Source organism: Camarhynchus parvulus, chromosome 2, assembly GCF_901933205.1.
Source record: "Camarhynchus parvulus chromosome 2, STF_HiC, whole genome shotgun sequence".
Lineage (NCBI taxonomy): Eukaryota > Metazoa > Chordata > Aves > Passeriformes > Thraupidae > Camarhynchus > Camarhynchus parvulus.
Window position 1 is genome coordinate 119,743,336 of NC_044572.1, and position 26,510 is coordinate 119,769,845.

The 26,510-nt window shown below is 37.7% G+C and overlaps 1 protein-coding gene across 1 annotated transcript; it reads right to left on the reverse strand.

Annotated features, from left to right (window-relative positions):
* Positions 1-933: 933 nt before the first annotated feature.
* Positions 934-25,766, reverse strand: LOC115912744 (ATPase family AAA domain-containing protein 2-like). The gene is made up of 22 exons (XM_030964437.1): positions 25,731-25,766; positions 20,995-21,046; positions 20,058-20,136; positions 18,981-19,073; positions 17,964-18,057; positions 17,668-17,783; positions 16,239-16,413; positions 15,513-15,601; positions 15,006-15,165; positions 13,717-13,807; positions 12,978-13,292; positions 12,264-12,369; positions 11,611-11,791; positions 9,984-10,169; positions 8,628-8,763; positions 8,281-8,477; positions 6,907-7,066; positions 6,388-6,510; positions 5,401-5,691; positions 4,567-4,691; positions 2,427-2,555; positions 934-972 (listed from the first exon to the last, which is right to left on the reverse strand). The coding sequence occupies exons 1-22, from the start codon at positions 25,764-25,766 to the stop codon at positions 934-936; spliced, it is 2,973 nt and encodes a 990-aa protein (XP_030820297.1).
* Between the last annotated feature and the right edge of the window lie 744 nt (positions 25,767-26,510).

Below are 26,510 nucleotides of genomic sequence, written 5' to 3' on the forward strand. Positions count from 1 at the left end.
TTTGGGTGGAGAACTTTTTTCTAATATCCAACTTAAACCTCCCCTGACACAGCCTCAGACCAGTCCCTTGGGTATTGTCACTAGTCACCACAGAGGAGAGATCAGTGCCTGCCCGTCCTCTTACCCTCATGAGGGCACTGTAGACTGAAGTGAGGTCACCCTCAGGCTCCTCCAGGCTGAACAAACCAAGTGACCTCAGCTGCTCCTCATACAGCTGTCCTTCAAGGCCCTTCACCATTTTGGTTGCCCTTCTTTGGGGACTCTGTAATAATTCAATGTCTTTTTTATATTGAGGAGTCCAACCCTGCACACACGACTCAAGGTGAGGCTGGTCCAGTGCAGAGCAGAGTGGGACAATCCCCTCCCTTGCCCAATTGGCCATGCTGTGCCTGATGCACCCCAGGACATGCTTGGCCCTCCTAGCTGCCAGGGCACTGCTGACGCAGATTCAACCATCAACCAGGACCCAGGTCCTTTTGTGGCATTGCTTTCCAGCATCTCATTCTCCAGTCTGTACACACAACTAAGGTTGCTGCATCCAAGGTGCAGAACCCAGAGCATCCCAGCTCACTTCTCTTCACTAGAAATTAGAGGAAGAAGTTAAAGGAAAAATAAAATCAGTTCTTGCATCTTACAGTCACAAAGCTTGGAAGCTTTGTGACAATATCAGGAGTCAGAATCAGGATCCTCTAGAAGAATTTCATGATGTTTCCATGGAAAGTAAACATTGTTGTCTTGAAAGGGGCTTTCACCCAGTGTGCAAGGAGATGATCCATAGTCAGAGTGGAGGTTATGTCTGGTTTCCTTCATACAGTAAAAGATGTTTCCTTCTTCTATTCTTCTGTTCTTAGTTGCTGCAGTTACTAAGACATTAAACATAATTTTTCCATCTGGGAGAAGTACATGAACATTAGAATACACTGAAGTCAAGTATCACAGATAACTTAACGTTGCAATTTCTTTCTTCATTGCCTAACAAGAAAAAAAGACAAATCAGGAATCACGGTGTGAATGCAAGCAAGAGAACCTTGTTTGCTTCTTCATCAAAAGAATCAAGAGTCTGTTGATATTTACAATTATTAGTAATGTTCAGCCAATACATGTTTAGCCAATACATGTGCTCACATCTTTCTAGACCTGTTAGCTCCAAACAAATCCTTAGGCACCCAAAATACAGAGCTGGCTAGAGAGACTGGAGGAATCTGTATTATGGGACTATGGATCCTTATCAATGATGGTTTCAACAATGAGAAAAGAAGAAGTTCCCAAAGAACCACAACTAAAAGCTGGAACTGTTCTTTTCTGCACTCTGATTGAGTACTTGTTAAAGTCTCTCTCTTCATATATACAGCAAAGGTTTCTCTTGATCAACTCATGCAGGTACTCTGAAGAGGAGGTGTTTTTTGGTTAAGATAGAAGTAGAAAACAAATCAAAAATCAAGTCCAGTCACAAAAACTCAAAAGCACTGAGATAACACAAACGGGTCCCTATCCACATCACACCACGTCATTATGAGAGAAGGATGGGTGCATTTTTCAGGACTGGCCTGCACAATCAGAACAGAGTCTGTTCTAACTATCAGCTGTGGAAGAAGAGATTGAGACAACTAGGGCCAAAGAGAACAGGCTTGCTCATTTTTTTAAGGCAGACTGAGAGGCATAACAAATATAATCTATTCTCAAGCACAAGCATCTGAAAGACAAATGGATTCAAGGGCCTTGAAGCTGAAGATTGAGTATCCAACCTATCTTAATGAACTGAATACTGGGAATGCCCAACTGGGACCATGGGTGCCTGTGGAAGATTTCTGCCTAGTTCTGACAACTCAGAAATCCTCTCTTAGAGGCAAAGATTAGAGAATTTGACTCATTAGCAAACTATCATAGGCAGAAAACTCCCCATTTGTCAAATTAAAGATGCTTGGGCCATGCTAGTTAAAAATAAAGTCTAGTGAGACTAGAAAAAATCTCAAGTTCTTGTTATGCTTTATACTTAATTTCTTTTCAAGAATGGAATGACTACTATACGAGCATTACCACATGTGCCTGCCTCCAAGGGGGGAAAGAGGAAGTTACACACTGAGAAATGCACCCCCCTTTCACAACCTCCCACCCCTGAAAGGCTTCTGGAGAAGACTATTGACAGACTGAGGTTAAATGGTTTGAGAGCCCTGAGTGGGTGGACTCATTACCTTCAAGCCTTTTCCTGCTGAAACTGCCAAAAATTATGCTACATACAACAAAGGTTTTGCAATATGAATAAATGTCTTCCAGACTGAAATGAAAGCCTTGAGAGACAGGCAAGTGAGCTGTACAGAGTAATGCCAAATAAGCATGATGTTCACAGTGCACCCACACACATACACAACACACACACACATGTACAATAGCATGTGACACAAAAGGATACAAGACAAAAAATTTACCTTCACTAACTCAGTTTTGTCATCGTCTTCCCGATGTCGGTAAATGCACTGGCTAAGAAGAGCATATAGTCTTTCCATGCGAGATATACTGACATTCTCAGTTGCCACAATGACCAAATCCAGAACTTTCTGAAGCAAAAAAATAGAAACTGCAATTCAGAATAGCACAAGATAAACCCTGCTTTCTTATATTGTTAAATAGAAGCGGCACTTCAGAAAACTGGTTAAGTATCTTTAAGATGTAATTAGAAGAAGCAAATATTCCACATGTCAGAGAAAAAGCTTACATTTCAGACAGGATTTTCTTACTCATCACTATATGACATCAGTGATCATAACTGTGATTCAACTACTTCTGGAACAGTGGGGAATGACATGATCCACTTTGTCACAGAGGAGCTGCCTCAGGGAAGTCATGGTTGCTTTTCATTACAAATACAATACAGGACCCTAGAAAATGTGTTTTTAGAAACAAGCCTACAGATCTTCCAGACAGAGCTGTACCAGATGGAAACAGAAGCATCCTTAGGTGCTCACCTCTACCCATTAGCTGAATCTGTACTGTGACTAACATCAGTCAGCTCCTACACTTCAACTCAAGAGTGGATGAACTAGCAGAGCAGTCTGTAGGAAATTACCAATCTCTCACACAGCTCCTTGTGTTACCAAAGACGTGCATGTGGTAATCTGGGGAAAGCAACACTAACAAGCTAGCAGCAGCACTGCTGGGGCTGTTCAGTAGCTGTGTGTTGTGGGAGGTTGTACAGATGTATCTGAAGAGAGCAGCCACACCAAATAAAAATATTACAGCCTCACATTTACTTGCCATCAGACTCAGCCTCCCTTACACCAGCTATCACAAGATTTGAGTTCTACGCCTATATCGAGCAAATAAGTGAACACACATTCAAAAGAAACACACAAGAAAATAAATAAAATCAACTAAACAAAAACCCCATACAAAACCAAGCAGATCCATTTTGAAGGGGCTCTCTGCTACAAGCAGTGAGTTCCAGTGACACCCATGTTATGGAAACAAGCCTTCTAAAATACGTGTTTAATGACTGTAGCCCTCTCCTCACAGCTGAAACACCTATGAGCAGAAACATCAGTAAGGGCTCTACCCTACCACTTCTCCATTCAGTAGGCAGTAATTTCAGATTACATGCCATTAGCATCCTGATTCTAGAAAAAAAACATGTAGCTTTTTTAAATGTACAAGCAGTCATGAACAACACAACCCCCTGAAATTTGCTTCCTTTGGAAGCCATCTTGGAAAGTTAATTTAACCTCTACAGTTCCAATCAACACTTAAAAATGTGATAGAAATTATGCTGGTGAGCCCTTTTACCAAAAGGGACTTTCTCCCCACACAAGGGAAACAACCACGTAATACTCCCTTTCTCATCACAGCAGGTAAACAGCAGCTTCCTCTGCTTCGACTGACCTCCAGAAATTCAACCTAGTTATTTCCTGAATTTTTCTTGTGGCTATATCACCTGAAGGGCAGGTCATTCTTCCACCCTCTCCAGTTCATGCAAAGGAACCTCTTTTTCCCTCTGCAGCTGGGCCCATGTTTGATCCTTTCCCTGACTATACCTTAGGATAAAAACTTCTACAGGGGACTAGAAAAAAACATGTAACTGTATGGATTTTGAATTTTGAAAGCACTTGAGAAAAGCAGATATTAGTATTTTATCCAAGATGATCTTTTGACCAACCTTCTAATTTCAGGTTTAAAGTCATCGCTGCTAAAAATCAAGGTCCTTTTCCAGGTCCTAATTAATGAAAGCATGCAAACAGCAAACAAAAATATCCATCTCCCCCATCCATCATAAAAACTGCTAACCAACAGCAGTAGCAGGTTGACAGTGAGCTAACTTAAAACTTAACAAACACTTTTACATTGAAAATTGGGAAGAGAACAGTCTCCTAAAATTCAGTTCCCCAAAAGCAAAAGCAGCCATCAACACCAGCTCTGGAAACAACAGTCATTACAGACTGAATCATTTCACAAGCTATGTATCCCTCTCATTAATTGTTTGAATTGACATTGGTTAACAAGTGACTTAATTGACAACCATACAGGTAGCAAGAAAACATCCTACTTCGGTATCAACAAAATTGAAATTAGACTTACTCTGAGCTCAGAGTAATCCACAGACACTCCCTGTGTTTGAATTTTCTTTCCTTCGCCATCATATACTTGCAGTTGCTCATCCACCTGAGAATGTCCCACACAAGTTGTATGATGTACTTGTGAATCTGGAATTACACACATTTTTGAAATCAAGATTACTCTTTATCTGGAATACAGTATCAGTGAAGTACCTGTACCTGGAAAAGACTAGCCCTCTGCAATAAGAGACAGAATTGTTATCCATTTTTTATTACAGAGAAATGCTTGACTTCTATCTTTCTAGTGCTGCTCCATAAAAACTAGGAACTCAGATATGAAAAAAAGCAGTAGAGAAAAAAAGGCAGGGTAAAACTAGGAAAAAATATTCACACTGCCACTGCAGCACGGCACAGTGAACCTGAAGTTAAAAAAACAAACATGGGCTAAAAAAGTAGTATTTTAGGTTAGGAAACACATCTACACATCTTATATTTCAAGAATTAGGACATAATTCTTCTATTCCACAGGATTCTCTGGGTCCACATTTTAAGTACAGCTGTACTGTTTACCCTTAGGCTGCTTGTTACTGGGAAGATACTTGCACAACTCAGTACCATTTGGAAAACACACTGTAGAATCAAAAAAAAAAAAAAAAACAGCCACTGTAAAAGACCATGGCTGTAGCCAACGTAACGACAGGAGCAACATCATTATGCAAAGAACACTGTGTGTTGATTTGAGAGAGACACAAAAGAAGTAACAGAATGAAATTCAAGAAGGCTAAAACCTAATAAATAGTGTAACCCTCCTCAAGAACAAAAAGGAGCTAAATTACCTGTTCGACCTTTCACTTACCACTCGAACCTGCATCTTCAGCAGTTCTGGTTACTTGGCAATCTGGCATTTCACTCTCCTCTCTTAGGTCTGAACATTCAGGAAGCATGACACTCTGTTCTTCAGCAGAGGATTCAGCCACAAGGGTCACTCTCTCACTTTCATTTTCTGTCCCATTTTTATGTTGTCCTTGAAGTACATTTTCATCTTCTTCCATAGGACTGTCCTGGGAGGATACAAACTGAACATTCTCCCTCTTTACTGAGATACTTGAAGAGTCTTCCTTCATTTTGCATTTTCTTTTTGACTTATCTACAAAGAAATACAAAAAAAAGTAATCCAAAACATTCCCAAAGCAGTTCTTTCTTCAAAACACAGTAGCAGCATCTTGCAAGGAAAATAACCCCAGGAGCTTCAGTATCATCTCCCTACACGTGTCTAGAGAAAAGATTGCAAGTTAATGAGATCAGTTCTCTATTAGATACATTATAGGCAGAGAAGGGAAAAACACTGTTTCATGTAACTGAAAACTAGCTGAATATTCAAAACAGACACAGACAATGTTTCAAACTTCAAGATGTAGGACCTTAAATGTCAGTTGTGACATCAAGGCCAGGCTCTTACAATTTCATGCAGCCAGTGCATTCAACTTCATAACCATATTGAATGAATGACCTCAGGATTTACCCCACAATTTGAAGCAGCATAATGAAAAATTCAACGCCTCTGGCATAAGAACCAAGCATCACAGGAACCTGCTTTTAGGCCACAGGAACAGAGAAGGTAGGAGTGACTTTAGCACCTTCTCCAAGGTCTGAAAATCTGAATAAAATGGAGCTTGTCATTAGAGCAGGAGGTACTGGTGCCCCCAGGCGCTGTGGGCATCTTCCATTTCTCCTTACACTTTGGGTTCGCTTTCTTACACCAGCAGAGCAAAGAATTGGGTCTTGTGTGTCTGGTTACAAAGCATGAGACGAGTCTTAAAATCCTCAGCATCAAAAAACGTACCTCTTTCCTTACGAGATTCTTTAATTTTTTGGCAGCGTTGCTCAAAACCTTCATCCATTTCATTCCTCACTATGGAATATGCAGTATCACTCAAAGTACAAGCTTTGTGCCTCAGGAAATGATCTGAAATTTTACAGCCAGAACTGAGCATTTTCTACCAGTCAATGAAACTCTTTATTTTGGTTAATTAGAATGACTTTTTCTTTTTTCATATGCAGGTTCTGAAATTTATCTCAGTCTGTATTTTCAGCATAAAACCACAAAAAAGTTATTATTTAAGAAAAGGTACTAGGTATCAATGAACACATCTATCACAATTCTATGCCAAAACAATATATTTAATACTAAAACATTTACAACCTGGCAAGAAATGCTCTCTGGGGTTGTTTAAAATTGTCTACTGGGGTTCTTTTATCTGATGCCATATCCACTGTCAGATTACTAAATTTCCACAGACAAAATCTATCAATTTATACATCTGAAATTTTTCCAAATTAGGAATAAAAATTACACCCATACCTGCAGGCCCTTTATTTGGTTTGTACTCTAAAGCATTGCTACACATTAGATCAATGTCCTTTAGAAAATCTCTTGCAGTTAAGTATTGGTGCATGTCAATCTTGGAGAGAACTGTCAAGAGGTCCATGGGCTGTTTAATGCTGTCCTTGTAATTGGGTGCCTACAAATTAAATATGCATGCTCAGAGAGATTTAAGCTACAAAAATTAATGACTTTCATAAAGTCAAATAAAGGACTTCATAAAAACCCCAAATATTTCTAACACCCTCAAAGATGCAGAAAATAACCAGCTTCTTGAAAACGGAAAAGGTATTTCAGGTGTCATTGAAGAGACAGACCAAGAGAGAAGGAAAAAAGAAGCAGGGTGGTCAGAAGCATGTGTGGAGCAGAGAGGGGAACTGGCAGGATGCATTTCACTTCCTTTCAGAAAATCACAGCAAAGAAACTTTTCTCAGTAATGTCACCTTGGATTCTCTTTGTTGTTGGCAGCAAGAAAAAAACTGCAGGATTTACACCTTTGAGGCACCTGTCCTATGCATCTACTCTAGAATGAGATAACTGGACCCAGAAATGTCAATTTCTTTACTCAGAGCTTGAAAGGAGCCTAATGACTACTTTAGATGATCTATATGTTTATAGGTTATTCACACCTTGGAAACTACAAGGAAAGAAAAAGACAAGTGAGTGAATCCTTAGGGGAATAGGACTCTGCTGAAATGCACAGCTATCTTAAAACTACAACTGACTTTGAAGTACATGCCCCTAGCAGAGACATATTCAATAAATTCAATGGGAAGTGTATGGGAGCAAGAAAAAACATGCGGCCCTTATGGTTGATTATGTACTCAGAAAAGCCCCAGATGAAACTGGAATAGTATCTGAAAACTTATTTGACAAACTGCTGCTTCTACTCCTGTTCTCACAGAAACTATTTAATCAAAGAGCTTTAGACTTTATTAAAGCAGCCCTTTAGGTACTTTTTATAAATATAAAGTGATCCCTCTGCTTTTTAGTGCTGTAACATACCTATGTATCCAAACCTTTCCATGGGCAAATTGTGTCGGCATTTGGTGTAACTGGCACTTGGACTAGATCGTTCTTGTAGATCCCTTCTAACTGAAATATTCTAAAGTTTTAAAGACCTTTTAGAAAGAACATAGGGCTTTCAATGAATACTCAAATAATAAACGTTTGAGAGTCTCAAGGAGCCAAGTAAAAACAAAATTCACTTCTTTCTTCTCGGAAAATCAGAATAGTACAGTCCTAACATGAAAGAAAGACCTTCCTAGAAAGAGCACAAGAACACCAAGAAACATAAATGCAGAGGAATCATGAATACACACAGTTATAATGGTATTATAAGTCAATACTAACCTCCTCTGAGACAATGGGCTTTGTAAACACTTTGAAACGTTTGTCAATGACAAGTCTTTGAGCCACATCTCTTAAGTAAATCCTGAGTTCACGCAACGTATCCTCTTCCTGCTCTTCCAACTGTCTTATTTCTTCCTCTGTCAGCCTTCGAGGCTTAGGTGGTGGTGCTACAGGCAGCACTTCCAAAGGCTGGCAAGCTTAATTGAATCAGAAAGTTGTAGTTAATTGACGGTACTCATATACAAGCGCATGAAAAATGATTGATAGAAAATTATCACCCAAGCAAATACTACATTAATTGTTAACCTAGAGTTAGCAAAGTTTTGTATGTAGAACATTCTCCTCACTTGTTTTGGTTTTCAATGCAGGAGGTTGAGCAGCTTGCTTCATAACTAAGTCCTCAAAAAAACGTCTTCTCTCAGCACAGGTCGGACGTGGGATTCTGAAAACTTCTTCATATTCATTATTAAATAATGCTTTTATCTAAAGCATGAAGAGAAAATATACTTCAGTTATACAAGGCCATGCAAACATGTTCTGTTCCAAAAAAATGAGTACCTCTCTGAATTAAACTGAATACTTATCTGGACAAGACTATAAATTAACAGTTATCTTTGTGGCCCTAAAAGACTAGGTTTTTATAGCATGGCAATTTAAAGTGCCTTCTCTAAGGATCACATTTTGATTTTAAACTCCACGAAGAAACTGAATGATAAACAACTGAGAAAGGGGTGACTGGGGATTCACTATCCCAAAGGCTGCTTATTTTCCATTTATGTGCCTTGCTGTTCTTTGGCTTGAATCTTTATGGCAGCTACAGAGGGAAAATGGCAAGGCTCAGAGGACAAGTGCTGTTTTTTTAGTAAGGTGTTTGGGCTTTCTCTGATTTTATTTTTAATTAATTTAAATGAAGTGTCTCAATTTGTATACTTCCAAGTTGTATTTCATTTTTCTATTTCTATGACCAAAAATTATGGAAGGGATTTCAATCCTTATTTTAGAAGGCACTTATTAACAGTATGAAAACTTCTGTTGCTGAAACAAAATAATCCGAGCAACACATTCACATTTCGAACCCCTTCTTTTAATGGGCAGTCTCACATGTCTACAATGCTTAGCATGTCTTCTTGAAGAATTTTGTTAAAGAATGCACCTAAAAATTGATTTCCAAGTTGCTTAAACAGAAACTGAAACTTAGCTTTCTAATGTGTTGAGTTCTCACCCAGATGAAGGAAGTAATTTTTTTTAAAATAACTTAAATTTGAAATCACATTCCATCAATAACAGTGTGACCTCTGTACTTTTTCATCAAAAATACATCTGACTTTTCAGTAAAAATGTTTTCAAAAAAAACATCTTTCTTTCCTAGTTACTTTTCAAGCACCACAGTCTTCACTAAGGACACAGTTAACCACCTTGAAGCCACCAAAACCATGGTTGGAAGCAAGTCCATATATCTGTCTAATAATCCTGAGTATGTGAGAAGGGAGAAAAAGCTGGATCAAAATCAATTTTTACTCAGAAAATACTGGGCAAATGCTTTCAGCACTGTCTTGTCTAAGCAAGTTGTAAGGGACTGGGTTTGGATGCTTGAGTAACAACTATGAATTTGCTTAAGATTGGCATGTAACTCTAATGCTTCAGGGAGTTATAAATTAACAAGAAATTGAGTAACAAAGGAAGAAAAGTATTGACTGAAATACCTCTTCTGGGAGATCTCTCAGTTGTACATTAGATGTTGCCAGGAATAAAACTGGAGTAAACCTTGGGATGTTCTGCAGTAGTGTTGTAAAAACAGATCTCAGTGTAGTTCCAATAGTGTCCCACCATGAAGGGATTTGTGGCACATATATGATACTTGGTGCTGATCTCTGAGCTTCTCGCATCAGCTAGCAAAATGAAAGATTTTTGGATTAAAAAACTCCATCATGTACAACAGGCTACTAAATAACTACATATCAGTCAAACTACCTTATGAAATAAGAAGTATAAACACAAGGCGTGAAGACAAATGGATAATTGACTCCTTAATAATCAGGTAAAATGTTCACTTTGACTCAAATATAGACATTTCTATGCAGACAGAAACAGACCTGAATCTCAGCCTGATTTCAAAACTACTTAGGTATAAAATAACTCTAAAGAGCCTAAGAACTCAGCCGACGTAGTGGTGTGCCTGAAAAAAATCTGAAGCTAACTCTTCAGCAAGATGTATTTGCCTGGAGAAATCCCTACACAACTGCAGCTGCATCGTTTTCAGTTCAGAAGGGACACACACCCAATTCAGACTGGAGCACAGGCTGAACAAATATGTATGTGAAAAGATGAGGGCTAACACAGCACAAGATGCCTGGCTATAATTCATAACTTCAAGCACATTTTATAAGAGGTGATCAGTCCTTAGACTGTCTGAAGAGCTAAATCACTCACTGCCTCTCATTACCAAAGGTGGGCTTTGGAAAAACACAAGCCACTGCCTACAGAGAGCACCTCAATCACAGAAGACAACTCACATCTACTGCATGATGGAAGTTGAACGGTCCTTTCACACAACAAACTTCTCCATGCACAATTTCAGATTAACAATCTGAAAAAGACTTGCTCCTCCTATGTGACAAATGAGTGCCCAGCCACACAATGTGTCTGTCCTAACTTGTACAGCTCTGAAATGCTGCTACTAGAGATCAAAATATTTTAATACAGTGATGCCAAAAAACAAAGTGGATTTACTGCCCAAAAGTAAAAAAAGAAAGCAGCACTAAATTGCTTACATTTCCTTTTCCTAGTTAATGGAAACTCAACATCATACAAATCTAAGTATTCCATGAATTTTAACAATTTTGCTGCATGTACCACAGCATTAAAAGCTGCATATGTAAAAAAAACCCCAAACAAACAAAAAAATTGTTTGCCTCAAAACCTTGGCTGCCCTACAGACTTAACTAAAAAAAAGGCTGCAGAATGTGCGTTGACACGCTGTCAGGTCGATGCAGAGCCATCTACTGGCAGCACAGACTCTCAGGAAACAACAAAAACAACTTTCTAAATCCCACATGAGACCAGCAGGATTTCTTTCCACAGAGAGAGGTTTATTAGCAGCACTTCCCATCTTCCTGAGCTGTTAGTAATATTATCCCTATTACATTTCAAATGGATAACATGGCTATGTATAAAATCCTTACATGGTATCATTCCATAGGAAAAGTGGATTTTCAGACAAAAGTAAACAAAACAGCACATTTAAATCAGGTCACTTATATTGACAATGACTTTTGCTTACTTCACTAGTTTATACACTAATCCTATGAGACTAATGAGAAAAAAAGCTACCTGTACACATGTTTCATCTGGTAATGTGCTAGCAAACAAAGTTGGTGTATCTAGTGTATAAATTGGAAACTTCTCCAAGGAATGTATTACTGCAGCTGCCAAATCAGAAGCTTGCCCAGATCCTGGCTCTTCAATTAGTAAGAAGCGTGGCCTGTAAGATGTTGGTTGGTCACGAGGATTTCTACAGCAATAAGTAGAAAACAGGTTTAAAAATTAGTGATTAATAGGAAAATAGACATTAAAGTTTTTCCTATGCACTTTGTTTTGTAAATACTCTCCCTGTTCCACAAAATAATAAGCTGGTCCATGAACAGGAAAACTATCAAGGCCTACTTTCTCACAAACTGGTATTTTGCCTCTGCTAGAAATCCTGCCATTCTCCTGCACATCTGCTACTCTTTTGGCTACATTAAGTAACAGCTCTTAAATCCCAGAGTGGGACTGTCCAGCCAAATACCCACACAACAGTTCAGTTTGATGGGTCAGGGCAGTGTACTCAGAACAGGAGTAACCAGCTGAATCTTCACACTTATATCTGGCAAATATTGATCACCCCCCACACACTCTCAGCTCCTTCATCTAGCATCCCTCACACCAAACAGTTTACACACTCAGCTGTCTTAAAAACAGAGCCATAACAGGGACAAACGTACCTGCTGAAAGTGAGGAATTCTGCTTTCTTGTGATCACACGTTTTATGAGTCTGCTTCTCTTCAGAGATTGGTGGTGATTCCTCATCACTATCAACCACATAATTTCCTAAAATAGGATTTAAAGAGAAGAGAGGGTTGTTAACTTTCCTGCACAGTCCATCTCTGTCTTGCATTAATACACCTTCAAAATCGGTGCTGAAAAACACTTCTCTTGTATGTCATCATTTGAATGCTGTTTCCTGAAGAGTTCATTCTACCACAAATCAAAGGAGAATGCGTAAGTCCCTACAAAGCTGTCCTATGTCCCATGATTTGCATCGGGTAATACCTCTCTGTTGACAAAAACTTGTGAGTTTTTCTCCTTAGAATAAAGACGGTTAGGAACAACTTATGCAGCTCCCAGACATCTGAAAAACATTTCTCCTGCTTTAAGCATTTATTTGAAAACAGGTGCCAATAATTTAAAACTTAGATTCCTCTCTGCAAGTGATAACTATGATATTAACTGCTGTCAGAAACAGGGTGCTCCAGCAAAGAACACAATAGCTCTCAACTGCTTTTCCAAGTCACTCACAGCTCCCACCCTGCACTGTGCACACACAAAGTATAAAATTGTGCTGCCAGTACAGCTGAGTACATTTGTGTATGTTGATTGCACAGATCACAAGCTTTTGCTCTGGCAGATTTTAAAACAAGTGGATGTAGATGTTCTACCTTGCTGTTGGTCCTTCTTTAGTGCAAGCTCAGCATGGGGAAATACTCTCTGCAAGGTTTGTAAAATCCTTTCCAGTGTGTCTTCTAACAGTGGCTTTGAAACAGCTGATAGTGCTTGCCCAGGGGAAGGCACAGCCCTCCGTGAAGCTGGAACAGTCTTCTGCATGGCCATGGAAAAATCATTTGCTTTTATTTTAATTGAATCCATGTTTATCTGCAGTCTCTGTCTGCTTTCATATAGCTGAGGATAACGATGCCGCAAAGCACAGAGACCAGTTTCGGCACATAAGGCTTTAATATCAGCACCACAGTATCCTAATAAACAAAACAGGAATCAAATGTTACATCAATCTCAGACAAAACAGAATTCAAGGCCAGTACTTCTAAAGGGCAACACTGAAAGACTTTGTATGCAGCCAAAAATTACCAGGCTAAGAGACAATTTAAAGAGTTACTGTGCCACAGAAAGTTCTGTTACATGCCTCCCAGCCTAATATCCTGCACTTAGGCAGCAGCCTGCTGGTCAAAACTTTGTTCCTGGGAAAGAAGTCACAAACCCATTCAATGTTCTGAGAGACAAAAAGAAAATTGAAAGCAGTGTCTAAATTTGCTCCCATGCCAAGTGCCTCCTCACTGCCTCTCTCTGCCACAAGGTACAAGAGCTCAAGTATTGCCTGCTACAAGCTCAGGTACCCTAGGACTCAAGTCACATGTGGTAACCCACAGTTTTCAAGCTCACCAACACATTCTTCAGCCAGCTCTTCAAGTAAGTGGTCCGATGGCTTCGGCTTCCAGTCTCGTGTGTGAATTTTGAAAATTTCTTTTCTTGCCTGGAAACAGTTGCATTTCAGTTTGCCCGAAGTTTTCTCTTAAAAGAACAATGACAACACAAACCCACAAAATCCCTTATACCAATACAAATGGTTTTCTTATCTGCTAAACCTTTTAGCATTTTAAAGGTCAATTATTAATACACTGTCTGCTTCTTCAAGAAGGAAATTTAATAATTCTGAACTTGTTACATTAAACTATTGCTGGGGGCTGCAGTAAAGTAAAAGGCATTTACATACACCATAAAAGTTTTCCCAAAGGTGAGACCTAATGATTCTGAAGAAAAAATCATTGTAAAATCCTTATCTGCAAACAGAGATATTTTCACCAAAGACAATTCTCTCAAATTAAGCAAAATTTCATGAAACTTTTAATACACAGATTAATTATGGCAGATTTCTAGAACTCTGTCACAGTAGAGAATCATGTATTAGATCTTTTTAATGGCACCTCATCTCCTGTTCCTGAGAGCCGATGAAAACTAGAGAAAAATATTTGTGAACTTTTACTAGCTTTCAATCCAATAAGCTTTTTATTCTTTTTCCAAGAAATGATAAATATCAGAGATAGCCAGTGAGAAAACACAAAAAGAGGTCTCCAGTTTTGTACGCTATCTCCCCCCTTTCAATATTTTTTGGTTTCTAAATACCCATTTTTATATTGCTTAACTACTGCCATTGAACTAGAGGTTTCCCAAGCCCTGCACCTATGCAGTATCCCTCACATCTTTGTCCAAGCCCCTGTCAATAACGTCCAGTAAGAACCCAACGTATTTAATTTGCTTTAGCATCAGCCTTGATCAAAGTTTTTGCTACCAAGGAGGCATTCTCTCATCCTTTCTTTTACTTTCAAGATGCTAGAGGGGTAGTTTATAACTAATTAATATACCCATTCTTTCTTAAACATTTCAGTTACTATCAGCATCCCATTTTCTTCACCAGTCACAGAGAAACCAAAACTAAGTAGAGAATTAAGTACTTGTTGAAATCACCCTAATCATATATATTCAGCACCAGGTTTGCCCTGTACACTACAATGCAATTTCTCCAATATCCCTTTTTGTCTCCCTATAGCTATTGTCCAAACTGTACAGTACAGATGGAGACTTGCACTGCAGCACAGTGCTGCCTTATTACAGGGATTTGTCATGAAGATGGACTTTGCCGCAGAAGCGTAGGGTTGATTTGAAGTTCTGACCTCTTTGTTTGGCAAACTGAAGTGGAATTCTCGTTCAAAACGCCCAGGTCTTCGCAAAGCAGGATCTATAGAATCCAGTCTGTTGGTGGCTCCTATCACGACAACCTCTCCTCTGCTGGCTAAGCCATCCATAAGTGCCAGAAGCGTCCCCACAATAGAGCTAACAGAAAAATACGGTTTTCATTCACCAGCTTCGTAAATTTTGTTCAGTTACACATAGCCTTGTCCAATGATCACTCAAAAAGGACAAGTTTTTATTGATGAGATGCTGTTTAGCAAAATATTAATTTTAAGTCACAATAAAATACAGATAAGGTAACATAGGCCTTTTGCTGATATCAAGCTCAGCAAACTGTTTTCAATTACTGTTTAAAAATCTCTGAGATTCATTTGCATGGAATTACTAATTTTTAGGAAAAATGAATGTGTCACTTGAAGTTAAATAAATTGCCATCTTTTTTTCAAAAATATCAAGCAGCTTCTATGTAGATACAAAACATATCCTACCTATGAATTTGGTCTTGTTTATTGGACCGTACAGGAGCCAGAGCATCAATCTCGTCAAAGAAAATAATTGAAGGTCGCATCTGGTAGGCCTACAATGAAAACACAGGAATATTGACATCAGGAAAACAGCTCTATTTGAAAGAGAAAATGCATCAAAAACATCATGGTTGGAAAGGCACTAACTAAATTTTTCAGACTCTGTTAACTGAGCTTACAGAGTAAAGTGGCATGAGTAACAGAAGACAGCAGCCTATATCAACTCAAGGAGACTGGGTGACAAGAAACAAACCACATCAGGAGTTTTTACACCTACCTGGCAACCACAGGAACAGAGACAGGACTTAGCTAAGTTACAGGTTCTGGAAGCAACTCTCTGTTATCAGTTTAAATGACCCTGCTTTCAGCCTGCATCTCTTTCCCTCTCATCTTAAGCCACCACCTCTTACTTCTTGAAATATTTTTTGTGACTTTTTGGGAGGTTGTTGGGTTTGTTGTTTTGGGGAAGAGGGGTGCTAGTGTTTTGGGGTGGTAGTGGTGGTGCTTTGCAGGATTTTTGTCTTTCCTTTACTAACCTTTCCCAATACATCTCAAAATTTCAACCCCTAAAACTTCACTGAAAAAGGAAACAGAGGCAATCCCATTTCAGTGAAAGGAGCTGACAAAACATGTAGACCATAGAAATTTATTTTCAACTCAGACAGAACACACGCCAAATTTCAACCTTACCTCCTCAAATAATGTACGAAGCTGTCGTTCAGATTCTCCTATCCATTTACTCAGACACTCAGCACCTTTTCTCATAAAAAAGGTCACTCTCATGTCACCTTGACTGCATTCATTAGCAAGTGCACGAGCAAGGAGTGTCTTTCCCGTCCCTGGTGGACCATAGAATAGACAGCCTCTGCAATTAAAAAAAAGTAAATTTTAAAAAAGTCACAGAAGAAAAAAACATCACAGAAAAGCACCTATTACAAACCCCATCCTTAAAACACACAACTCTGCTCTCCTAAACAAAACACCCCATGGATAAGATAGCAGTAACAGCTGAAGTATGAGAAAAGTTAAGAACGTTCCTACACAGCTCTCCAAGGCAGCAAACAAAATCAGTAAAGAGGATAATGAGGAAATACCAAACATTGATAAAAGCATGCACCATCCCAAAAGAGCACTTTCAAAACTTCTGACCATCCAGCAGGGGTGGCTGGAGCCAAACAAGAACAAACTTCCAATGCAGAATCTGACGCTAGACTAACTTAGGAATCATTAGTTCATTTTTCAATGATGCACTCCATATTCATTCTTGTTTCCAAATAAGTCAAGGTTTTATAGTAAAACATTTGATTCTCCTTTAAAAAGTTTTGAGTTACTGGAATTGGCTTCCCTTTGCTAGTGATAAAGGAAAAAGTATTCTATAGCTGGAAAGATATTCTGCATTTCTGCATTTACATCAACTAGAAAAGCACTGCTACCTCAAAAAAGAATTTCAATTAATGAAAGAGCAAAGCACAGAAATATTTTTCTTTCTAGTCTGAAATACTTTTAAAGTTACTGAAGGCAAAGAATTTTAGGTCCTAGTTCAATATGCCATGACTGAATTTTGTTGACCAAGAATATATAAAGCTAACAATTAAAACACTGGTCTTTTTTTGTAATACGGAAGCCACTTAGCTCTGTAAAAAGAGGACAGATTCTTATTTTAGCTCAAGTACAACAAACACTACAAGTTTCTAGTTGCATATCCAATCAGCTGCAAAAGTGATACTTAAGAACTTGAAAAAAAAAGAGCTGGTGGCAGAGACAAGTGGACTTTCACTAAACAAACATTTGACTTCGAGTAGAAAGTACTTCCTGCTTACAAACAAATCAAGTCCACTTCCATTTAGAGCTATAAAGAAAAAATCCCCAATTCTGCCTTTGAAAGGCAAGACACTTTGAAAGGATGGCCTCACCATGCAGTAAATCTTTGGGCCATTTGATTCTACAATTTTTTTTTTTGTATTGGATTCTACAATTTTTTTTTAAATTATGTTTTACTACTGTTGAAAAAAAAATCAACTTCTGAGAATTTGGAAGCATGAAACGAATTGATGCCCCAGCTGAATTCTCCTGAAAATAGGTAAATTAGAAGTTAAGAATTTTAAACAGTGTCTATTACCTTGGAGGTTCAATTTTCAATCTCTCAAAGATTTCAGGATAAAGCAATGGAAAAATGACCATCTCTTTTAAAGATGAAATGTGGTCAGAAAGACCACCCACGCCATCAAACTGCACCTGAAGATGAAGTCAACAGAACACATGTTATATGTTAAAGAAAGCTGCAGCCTTGATAAGGTTCCATGAGAAGCTGGATTGCTTGAGAGAAAACTCAAGGGAGTTATAGATGGCCCACTACTGGAAGCTTTCATAAATACTGCAAATGTCTCACTGCCACAATGAATCAAAAATACTTACTGAACCATCTATTTGCATTTGCTCCATGTCAGCCAGACTTCCTCCAGTTTTCACGGTGTCCTTGTCAACTCCTGCTGAGGCACACTTCTGAAAGCTGACCAGAAGAGATCTGATTTGAATTGAGGAAAAAAGGTGCTTTCTAACTTACAATGCAGATAGAAGATTTTTGATTTTCTAAAGTCAGCAAGTGAATGCAGAAGACCTTATAAATCATCATGAACTTCCTAAATAGGTAAATACTCATTCCAGTGTTTTACATTTAATGGTTATGAGCAGATAAAGGGAAATGGTCTCTCCAGACATTACACTGAGTTAATTATTCTAACCATACCACTTATGAATATCCAAGCCAGTTAACACTGCACATATAGGAATACAAGCTCAGAACAATTATTCCATATGTGGAGACCACGGGCTGACATTAGTTATTATGATGGAAGAATTCCACCCCTTCCCAAACACACTGACATCTTTCAAATAGTTTTAGCTTTTACCTTCAAGAAGTTACAGCCCAAGAGAACGCTTATTTCAGTGGGTGTTAACATTATAAAGGCTGCCCACAACTCCTGGGCTTTCCTGAGGACTTTGGAATGTGTGTGCCAGAAGATACACATCTGAAAGATGTCACGCTAAAAACTCATTTGTTAGACTGTTATTAAATTAATATTCCAAGAACATTTGTTAAGTAACAAAATCTATTTCCCCTATTTTCACTTATAATAGTTTTTGCTTTGAAAAAACAATAGCAAAACACAGCAGCAGTGAAGTTTTACATCAAAAAAATACATCAAAGTGTGTATCTCTACATTTACTCCCATTCCCACCTGGAAATTAAATTTCTTATTATAAGTCAATCCTAAAAATCCAGTTTAAGAGACTCCAATTACAGTTGTCAATACCAACAGGTATGACAATTTTGAAAAGGTACAAGAGGAAGATGGCAACACTTCATAGTTAGGAACATGCAAAGTCCTCCCAGGTACAATCCTCCCTCCCCGATTTGCTAACTTCATTAACCTCCTTAAATTTTTCTTCTTCTTCTGTATTTCAAAGTCCTCGTCATCATCAGAAGAGGAAAAGGAATCACTGCTGAGGACTCCATATCTCTGTCTGCAAATATTCAAACAAGTAAAAAATTAAAATGCACTCCAAGTAATACCAACATTTAAGTGAACACTTTCTCAGAGTTTACTTTGAAATATACAAGGTTTTCAGATCATTGGAAATTTTATCTGATTTCAAAGTACATTATGTGATTTTCCTTGTGACAGCAATATTTGATTTTTCTTAGGAAGGTAAAATGTATCACTATTGTGCAAAGAAATTTCTTAATCAAGTCTCTCTCTCTCAGACACACAAATAGAGTTTCCCTTAGCATTATAGCCACTCTGCGAAACATCAACATTTTAAACTTACTTAAAAACTTGACTTCAAAATGCCTTTCTTCCATAATTGACTGCTTTCAATGACACTAAACAAAGTGCTCCTATCTAGCAAGGGAAGGCACTCTCCATGCTCTCCTTAAACAATCTGATACCCCTTTGTCATTACTACTGCAATTCATAAATTAGATTTTCATTTAATATTTTTCTGTTTTAAGGATAGTTTCATACAGAAACATGAACTGATTCCAAAGAGACATCAGAATCAGTGTTTGAGTGATTAAAAAAAATCCATTAAAACTTCCATGCAGGGTCTTCCTCTAACTAAATTGTCTTTGGTTTTAAGAAAATAACTTTCATCTCTCAAGATTAAATAGTCTAAGGTTTTCAGAGGGAGATTCTGGCTTCATTACAGAACAAATTAATTTCAGTTACACAATCTCAGCCACAACCCTCATCATCACCTTATCAATGACCATAAATACTGCATTTTCAAATAAGATTGGATGGTAGAGATACTAAAGATACTAGATCTCTAGTAAAGAGAATGGCCTGCCACTGCCATTTGTCTTCTTTATACTCTCAGACTACCACAGTAATAATAATATTAATTATCTTATTTGCCACCAGTCCAAAACCCCTTGAAAGCATTATTGAGTCATGTGACAGCACTATTGAGACAGAAAAAACTATCAATTAACCATACACAAACCTTTTGTTCCCTTTGCATGAATCTCTCCCTGAGACAGATGAAGATTGGACTGAAGAATCTGTCTCACATCTTCTAGGTGCTGTTGAAAGCAAAGAATTTAGGATAATGTCACAAACAAGTTTAAGATAAACCAGGATAGTCAAAGAGGCAGAAAACAGGATGTGTATCACCCATCTCTAAGTTCAGGGGAAGTTTCAAGGCAGGCAGGGGTTAATCAATGCACAGTAGAAGTGAAAAAACACACACTTGATTTTTAACAAGAACTGTAAAACACTTGAGTAAGAATATAAAGTCTCTTTAATTACTATTTTTCAAGGCTAGAGAGGTCATATTTTTTACTGGAAAACAATAAGGATCCCAAAAAGTAAAAATGAATAGCATGTGCACAGGATACAGACATTTTAGAAAAGGTACTGGCAGAATGAAGGTAAGAAATTGAAAGTTGAGTGTGTGCACATTATTTCCATTTAAAAAATCTTGCTTCCATGCAAGAAATTAACTCTTCAGAAAAACTGTGCCTAAAACCTACTTTCTGATGTATCTTGATAGTACTCAACAAAGCAAAGCTTTTTTCCTTTTGCTTCACTTCCTTATGATGAAATTACTGCACACAACATTGAACTCTTTGAGTACTGCTGCAAATAATGATATATTCAATATGCCCTACACTACAGGTACTCCCTCCTCTCCACAGCCTTTTATCATGGACTTGTTTTGGAAAAACACTGAGGTTTGAGAATTTTTTTCCCTGAATACCTATGAGCTCTTTACCAGTACAGCCCTAGAATCTGTGGCTATGGCTTGTAATGTCAAAAGCAACACAGATTTTTTAATACATGAAAAATACCCAGTAGTTCACTCCATCTCAATTGCTTAAGAAAAAGCTTTTGGCTAGGTTATAGTCAAGGAAATTTAGAACAGAAGTAGCTTACAATGCTACCTGGATTGTCAGTTGTTTCTTTACCAGTTGTTTCCATATGTAGACTTTCCTAATTAAAAGAAACAGGAAAAATCACACAAACATGCAGAAAACCTGTGAGCATATCTGGTGCCTTTATAGTATCAATTTCAAGGCACTCCATACATGCAAAAGATTAAATTAACACACAGCAAGAGGGAATGGGAACACCATACAGGAACCCAGGATTGATAACAAGGATTTCTACTCTAAAATAGGGTTTAGTAGATGTGAAACTTAGACACTTGGCCAGATACAAGACTGGCTGTATCAATAAGTCACAGGTTAATTATGCAAGAGTGTGGTAAAACCCAGGACAAAGCAATTCTTAGCAGAAAAAGAAAATCATACTGGCATTTGAGAGATGATTTTAAGAGTACTATGGTAAATTCTGGTTGAAACAAACTACAAAGGAATTAATATCTGACCAAAACTAACTATGAAATCAGGCTATGGATATATTTAGAAAACAAAGTTCCTGGCATTCAAGCAGACAGTGGACTATCTTGATTTAACACAGCAAAACCAAGACAAGGAAATATTATTGATCAGTGTCTACAATTTTAACATGCGTTCTGCTTGGGACAGGGGATGACTTGAGCTTGCAGGCAAGAACAAACTGGCACAAGAACAAATATAGATAAAGCAGGTACCAGTAAATTCACTTTTTAGTAAGATTTGAATGAAACCCCAAACCCTGAGACAGCTATTTGTAAAAAGCTGGTGGTTTTATTTATCCATTCAAAAATCATAAGGCAATTCAGCAAGCATAGTATATTATATGTTTCAGCATATCACTACTGTTTCTTGTCTTTTGGAGAAGGTATTTCCTCCACCTTAGAACGTACTTGTGACATGACTGTAATAGTAAGATGCAAAATTATAATTAGAGGAACATGAATAAAATATTAGTTTAGATTACACCATGCTTTGGAAAAAGTTTTCGGATAAATTAAAATTAAAGTAAGCAATTCCTTTACGTGAAATTCCATTCATATAGAAAAATAGTAAATTATTTTGGTATCTGCTTTTGTGTAGTGGAACACCCACAGCCTCCCTTTCTTTGCTGTCTAGGTGTCTTCTCCACATCATCCCTTTTTTTTGCAAGACTGCCTCTGCAGTACTAAGATACAAAGCTGACATGTAGGAGCAAAGACAGGTGAGCACAAAAAAACCCCACTGAAAACAACACGAGTAGTTAGCACAATATTTTAATATAGTGTGCACAAAGCAAGGGTCATCAACACTTCACCAAGTTTTTCAACACTACTTAAAAAATAGTAAAATGTTCAGTTTTTTATAGAGAGGATTTGCAAACATAAATTGTTTTCAGTTAATTTTCCCCTCTTGCTGAACACAGTACAAAAAGAATCTCATTTAGTAGGAAAAAGAAGAATTCTGAAGATCATACAAAAATAACAAAAAGAAATTATGGCAGTTTTTCACAGTACTTAAGTTGCTCAGCACAATAGCATTAAGTGAATTTTAGTTCACAGCCATCCTCAGACAACAGGTTGTCTAGTCTTCTCTTAACTGGAATTAAGGTCTCATGCTGATATTCCATTAATATACACACCAGAAAAAATAATATCTCCCTGCTGATATACTTTGAAAACCTTTCAGAAAACAATGTCAATTTGGGCTTCAATTTGGGCAAAGAGAATTAAGACACACAAGCAGAAATGCTAGGACTGCTTCACTTTGCCTGTATCCAACTTTCTGCCTTTTCTTAACAGGACATTATAAAATTATTTGCAAGCATGAAAGAAAAGTTAATTAAACATGAAGGCAATTCTGGTGCCAAGAAGATAAATTTCGAGGGCAAGGTAATATCTACTGAAAGTCTAAGCATCGAGTGATCATTTCAGTTCACAAGAAACCAACCCACATATAAACAATGCTCTGGTGTGAAGATCTCTCTACAACTGGTAATTCCAAAAGGAAGACACCGGTGGCCAATTTAACCATTGGCTGTGCCCAAAATCTTTACACATAAAGCACCTGACAAATACATCCTCCTGTGCACAGTCTGTGAATTGTAAACCTTAAGAGAAGCCACAAGCAGGAGACACTACCTGACCAAGTGCAGTGGAATGTTTATGGAATGTTTGTCAGGTTGCTTGGCAGTGCTCCCCCAAAGTTCCAAGCTTGATCATGCCCAACCCCCAAGTCCCTGGTGGGACTTCACTGTGGCTGGCACCCAATGCCCAACACCTGGCAATCACAGAATCATCGAACAGCCTGGGCAACATTTGGCAATCACAGAGTCATAGAAGGCCCTGGGTAAGAAGGGACCTTTAGTGACCATCTAGTTCAACACCCCTGCCAAGGACAAGGACACCTTCCACTAGGCCAGGTTGCTCCCAGCCCCATTCAGCCTGGCCTTAACACTTCCACAGCTGGGGCATCCACAGGTTCTCTGGACAACCTTACCACCCTCGCAGTAAATATTTACCATATACATAGTGGCACGTAGGGAGGTCTCAGCCCAATTAGTGCATGCATTTACCACTTACTGCCAGGAATAAAAACATCTTCTTCTGCCATCAAAAGAAAGTCCCTAGGCAATAGTATGCCTAGCACAAAGGCTTGCTAGTAAGGCTCATTTTAGTAGCTCTGCATGACGAAAAAAGCCCAACTTACTTTGTTCTAGGATTGCAAAACAAAATAAACTGATTTAAACTAGTGTAAAACTTTGTCAAAGTCTACAGCTTCAACAGACCTCTAAATCCTCTAATCCAAATTTTCTTCATCCTTTAAGCAACCAGTATTACAGAAAATATAATGTAAAGATAGTTTGATAGAATTATATAGTGGGTTGACCTTGGGTGGAAGCCAGGTGCCCACCAAGCAACCAAGCCCTGGGTGACAGGACAGAGAAAATAAGATGGGGAACAACTAGTAGCTTGAGATAAGGCCATTTACCAAAGCAAGAAAATAGAAGCTGAAGTTTGTGCAGGTCAGCAGCAGCCAAAGCACAGGTGTGTTATCAGTACTTTCCAGCTACCAACACAGAGCACAGCACTGCGAGGGCTGCTGTGGGAAAAGGAACTCTATCTCAGCCAGACCCAATACAGATTACTTTCCATAAACACAAATGAATTTGAATTAATTCTGCTATTCACTTTTAATTATTTATTGATTAGCTTCATATTAAATGTTCCATTATTTTTCCAAGGATTTTTTTTAATTTCTACTGTACAGTGGCTAGGTTTTGCCTATGAATTTTTTTTTTTGTAAAGCAGTCAACACACATGGAGTTAGCATGATGGATAACTGCAAGTAATTTTTAAAAATAGGACTGATAATAATTTCTTTATTTAAGCTGTGTTTTTAAGGAGATAAAGGAAAAAAGAAAGGTAATGCAGACATGCACACAAACATTGTCATAGGAAACAAACAAAAAAAATTTAGGGAGGTTACACGTCAAACTGGGCCAGTACAATATTGAAAAAAAATCCACATTTTATCTTTATTTGTTGTGTTGAACTTATAAAATATGCAAGTATGAATTAAAAGAATTATTAAGTCACAGGTAAAAAATAAATTAAAAATTTAAACTAATGTCTGATGTATTCTAGAACTAGAAGAGTCACATTTCTATATAGTATTTTCTGAGGCATGTTCAAGTAGGAAAGCAGCTGAGACCCACCAGTGCCACTGAAACAAGCTGTAATATTAAAATATTGAATTGCCCTAGCCTACAGTCATTAATATTAGTTTAAATATTGAATTCTGTTCTTCACAATTAGTGTTTGAAAATCTGGAATGATCCAGCAACAATAAGAAATCATTATAAATTGAATTGCGTATTTGCTTCTTTGCGATTTCACATTCAAAAAAACTCATGCAAAAGAAAGGCCGCATTAAGAGAACATCAGTGACTCATTCAGATCAGAAACATCTGAGATTGCTTTTAAAATGTTAATTCCTCTCAGCTGTATGAATACCTTTTCAGGTCATTTAATGAGAGGGTTTTTTTCAGAACATCCTTATATCACTTAGATCTGGCAATAAGTGAACAGTTTGTGGTGAAGAAGATGCTAAATGTGAGGTAGCCAATCCCTCACTTGCTGTAGAAGAGTCATTTGATATAGTGAATAAGGTAACACTTGCAGAACAGTTGTCAGATTAAGGAATTTGAGTATTGCCCAGAGACATTCAAAATTCTCTTTCTCTATAAAATCCAAGACCATACTGGAATAATTTAAATCATAATTTTAAAAAATTGTCAGTAATTCTGTTTTCCTCATTTTCTGTACTCTACTTTAAATCCTCCCAGCTTGGGTTGTGGAATCTTAAGATCTTGTAATTTAACATTTCATAGACTTTAGATCATAAAGGAATTGCAGCTATCCACATTCAGAAGTTGAATGTGGATAGCTGCAATTCATCTAAACCAAACTGACTGAGAGAACTTGTCCTTCTTTCCTCTTTTAGTATCCTTGGTACTTGATTCTAGACGACTATAGGCAGTCTATAGTTATGAATTTCTATGAAATACCAGGTCCAAGATATCCAAAGTCAGTGAATAATTCTGACTATACTTCCTTTGTTTCCATCTAAAATATGGCATGGATACACAAATGCACTTTATTTCGTATTACATTTTATTGGGACTTTCTAGTTCCCTCATAGGTTGAGACTGCTAAATCTCTAAATTCAAAGTTTGTATCTTTACCAGATGGATACATGTTCCAATTACCCACACATACCCTGACAAATGTATCCACTAGGTACTCAACATTCATGGCATTAGTGTATAAACAAGATATAAGAAATTACACAACTTCCCTTGATGCTTGCTTTTTCTAACCATCTGGTCTACACAATATTATTGTCACATACACTTTTTGTTCCCTATAAATTTCACTTTTATTTCCATATTAAAATATGGATTTAAATAAATTATTTGATAAAGATTAGTTGAAAATCTGTGGCACTGCCAGGCATCCCCTGTATTTATAAATCCCTGGTTGGTGCTTTGGTCACAGTAAAATCCTTCCTTCCTTTTATTACTCAGTAGAATTAAATTCTTAAAATATTACTGCTGGAAGACTTTGTTGAGTCCTGTGATTTTTTAAATTTAAATAGCAAGAGAAATACTTTTTCCAATAGCAATATTGAATGAAATTAGAGATTGATTCTTGTCTTGCTTTCAGCAGGATCCAATCTCTAGCTCAGCTTCTCACTTCCACAGACTTTACTCCCTAGAGCATTTTAAATGTTCTAAATTTACCAATTTTTGTTCTGTGTGCATTACTACCTGTGAGAAAAGCCACTTTCTTCACGGACTTGTTTTCATTTGTGTTAAGTCAAATCTCCTTAAATGTTCAGTTTAACGTTCAGTTGGTTCCCAGCTGTATAGAAGGGTACCCTATAATTTGGGCAGCTATGAATAAAGTCTTTATCCATCATTCTGATCCCTATTTTTTTATATATCAGTGCATTGAGTATTCTAGCAAGAACTTTTCCACCCCTCCAGCAAACCAGAG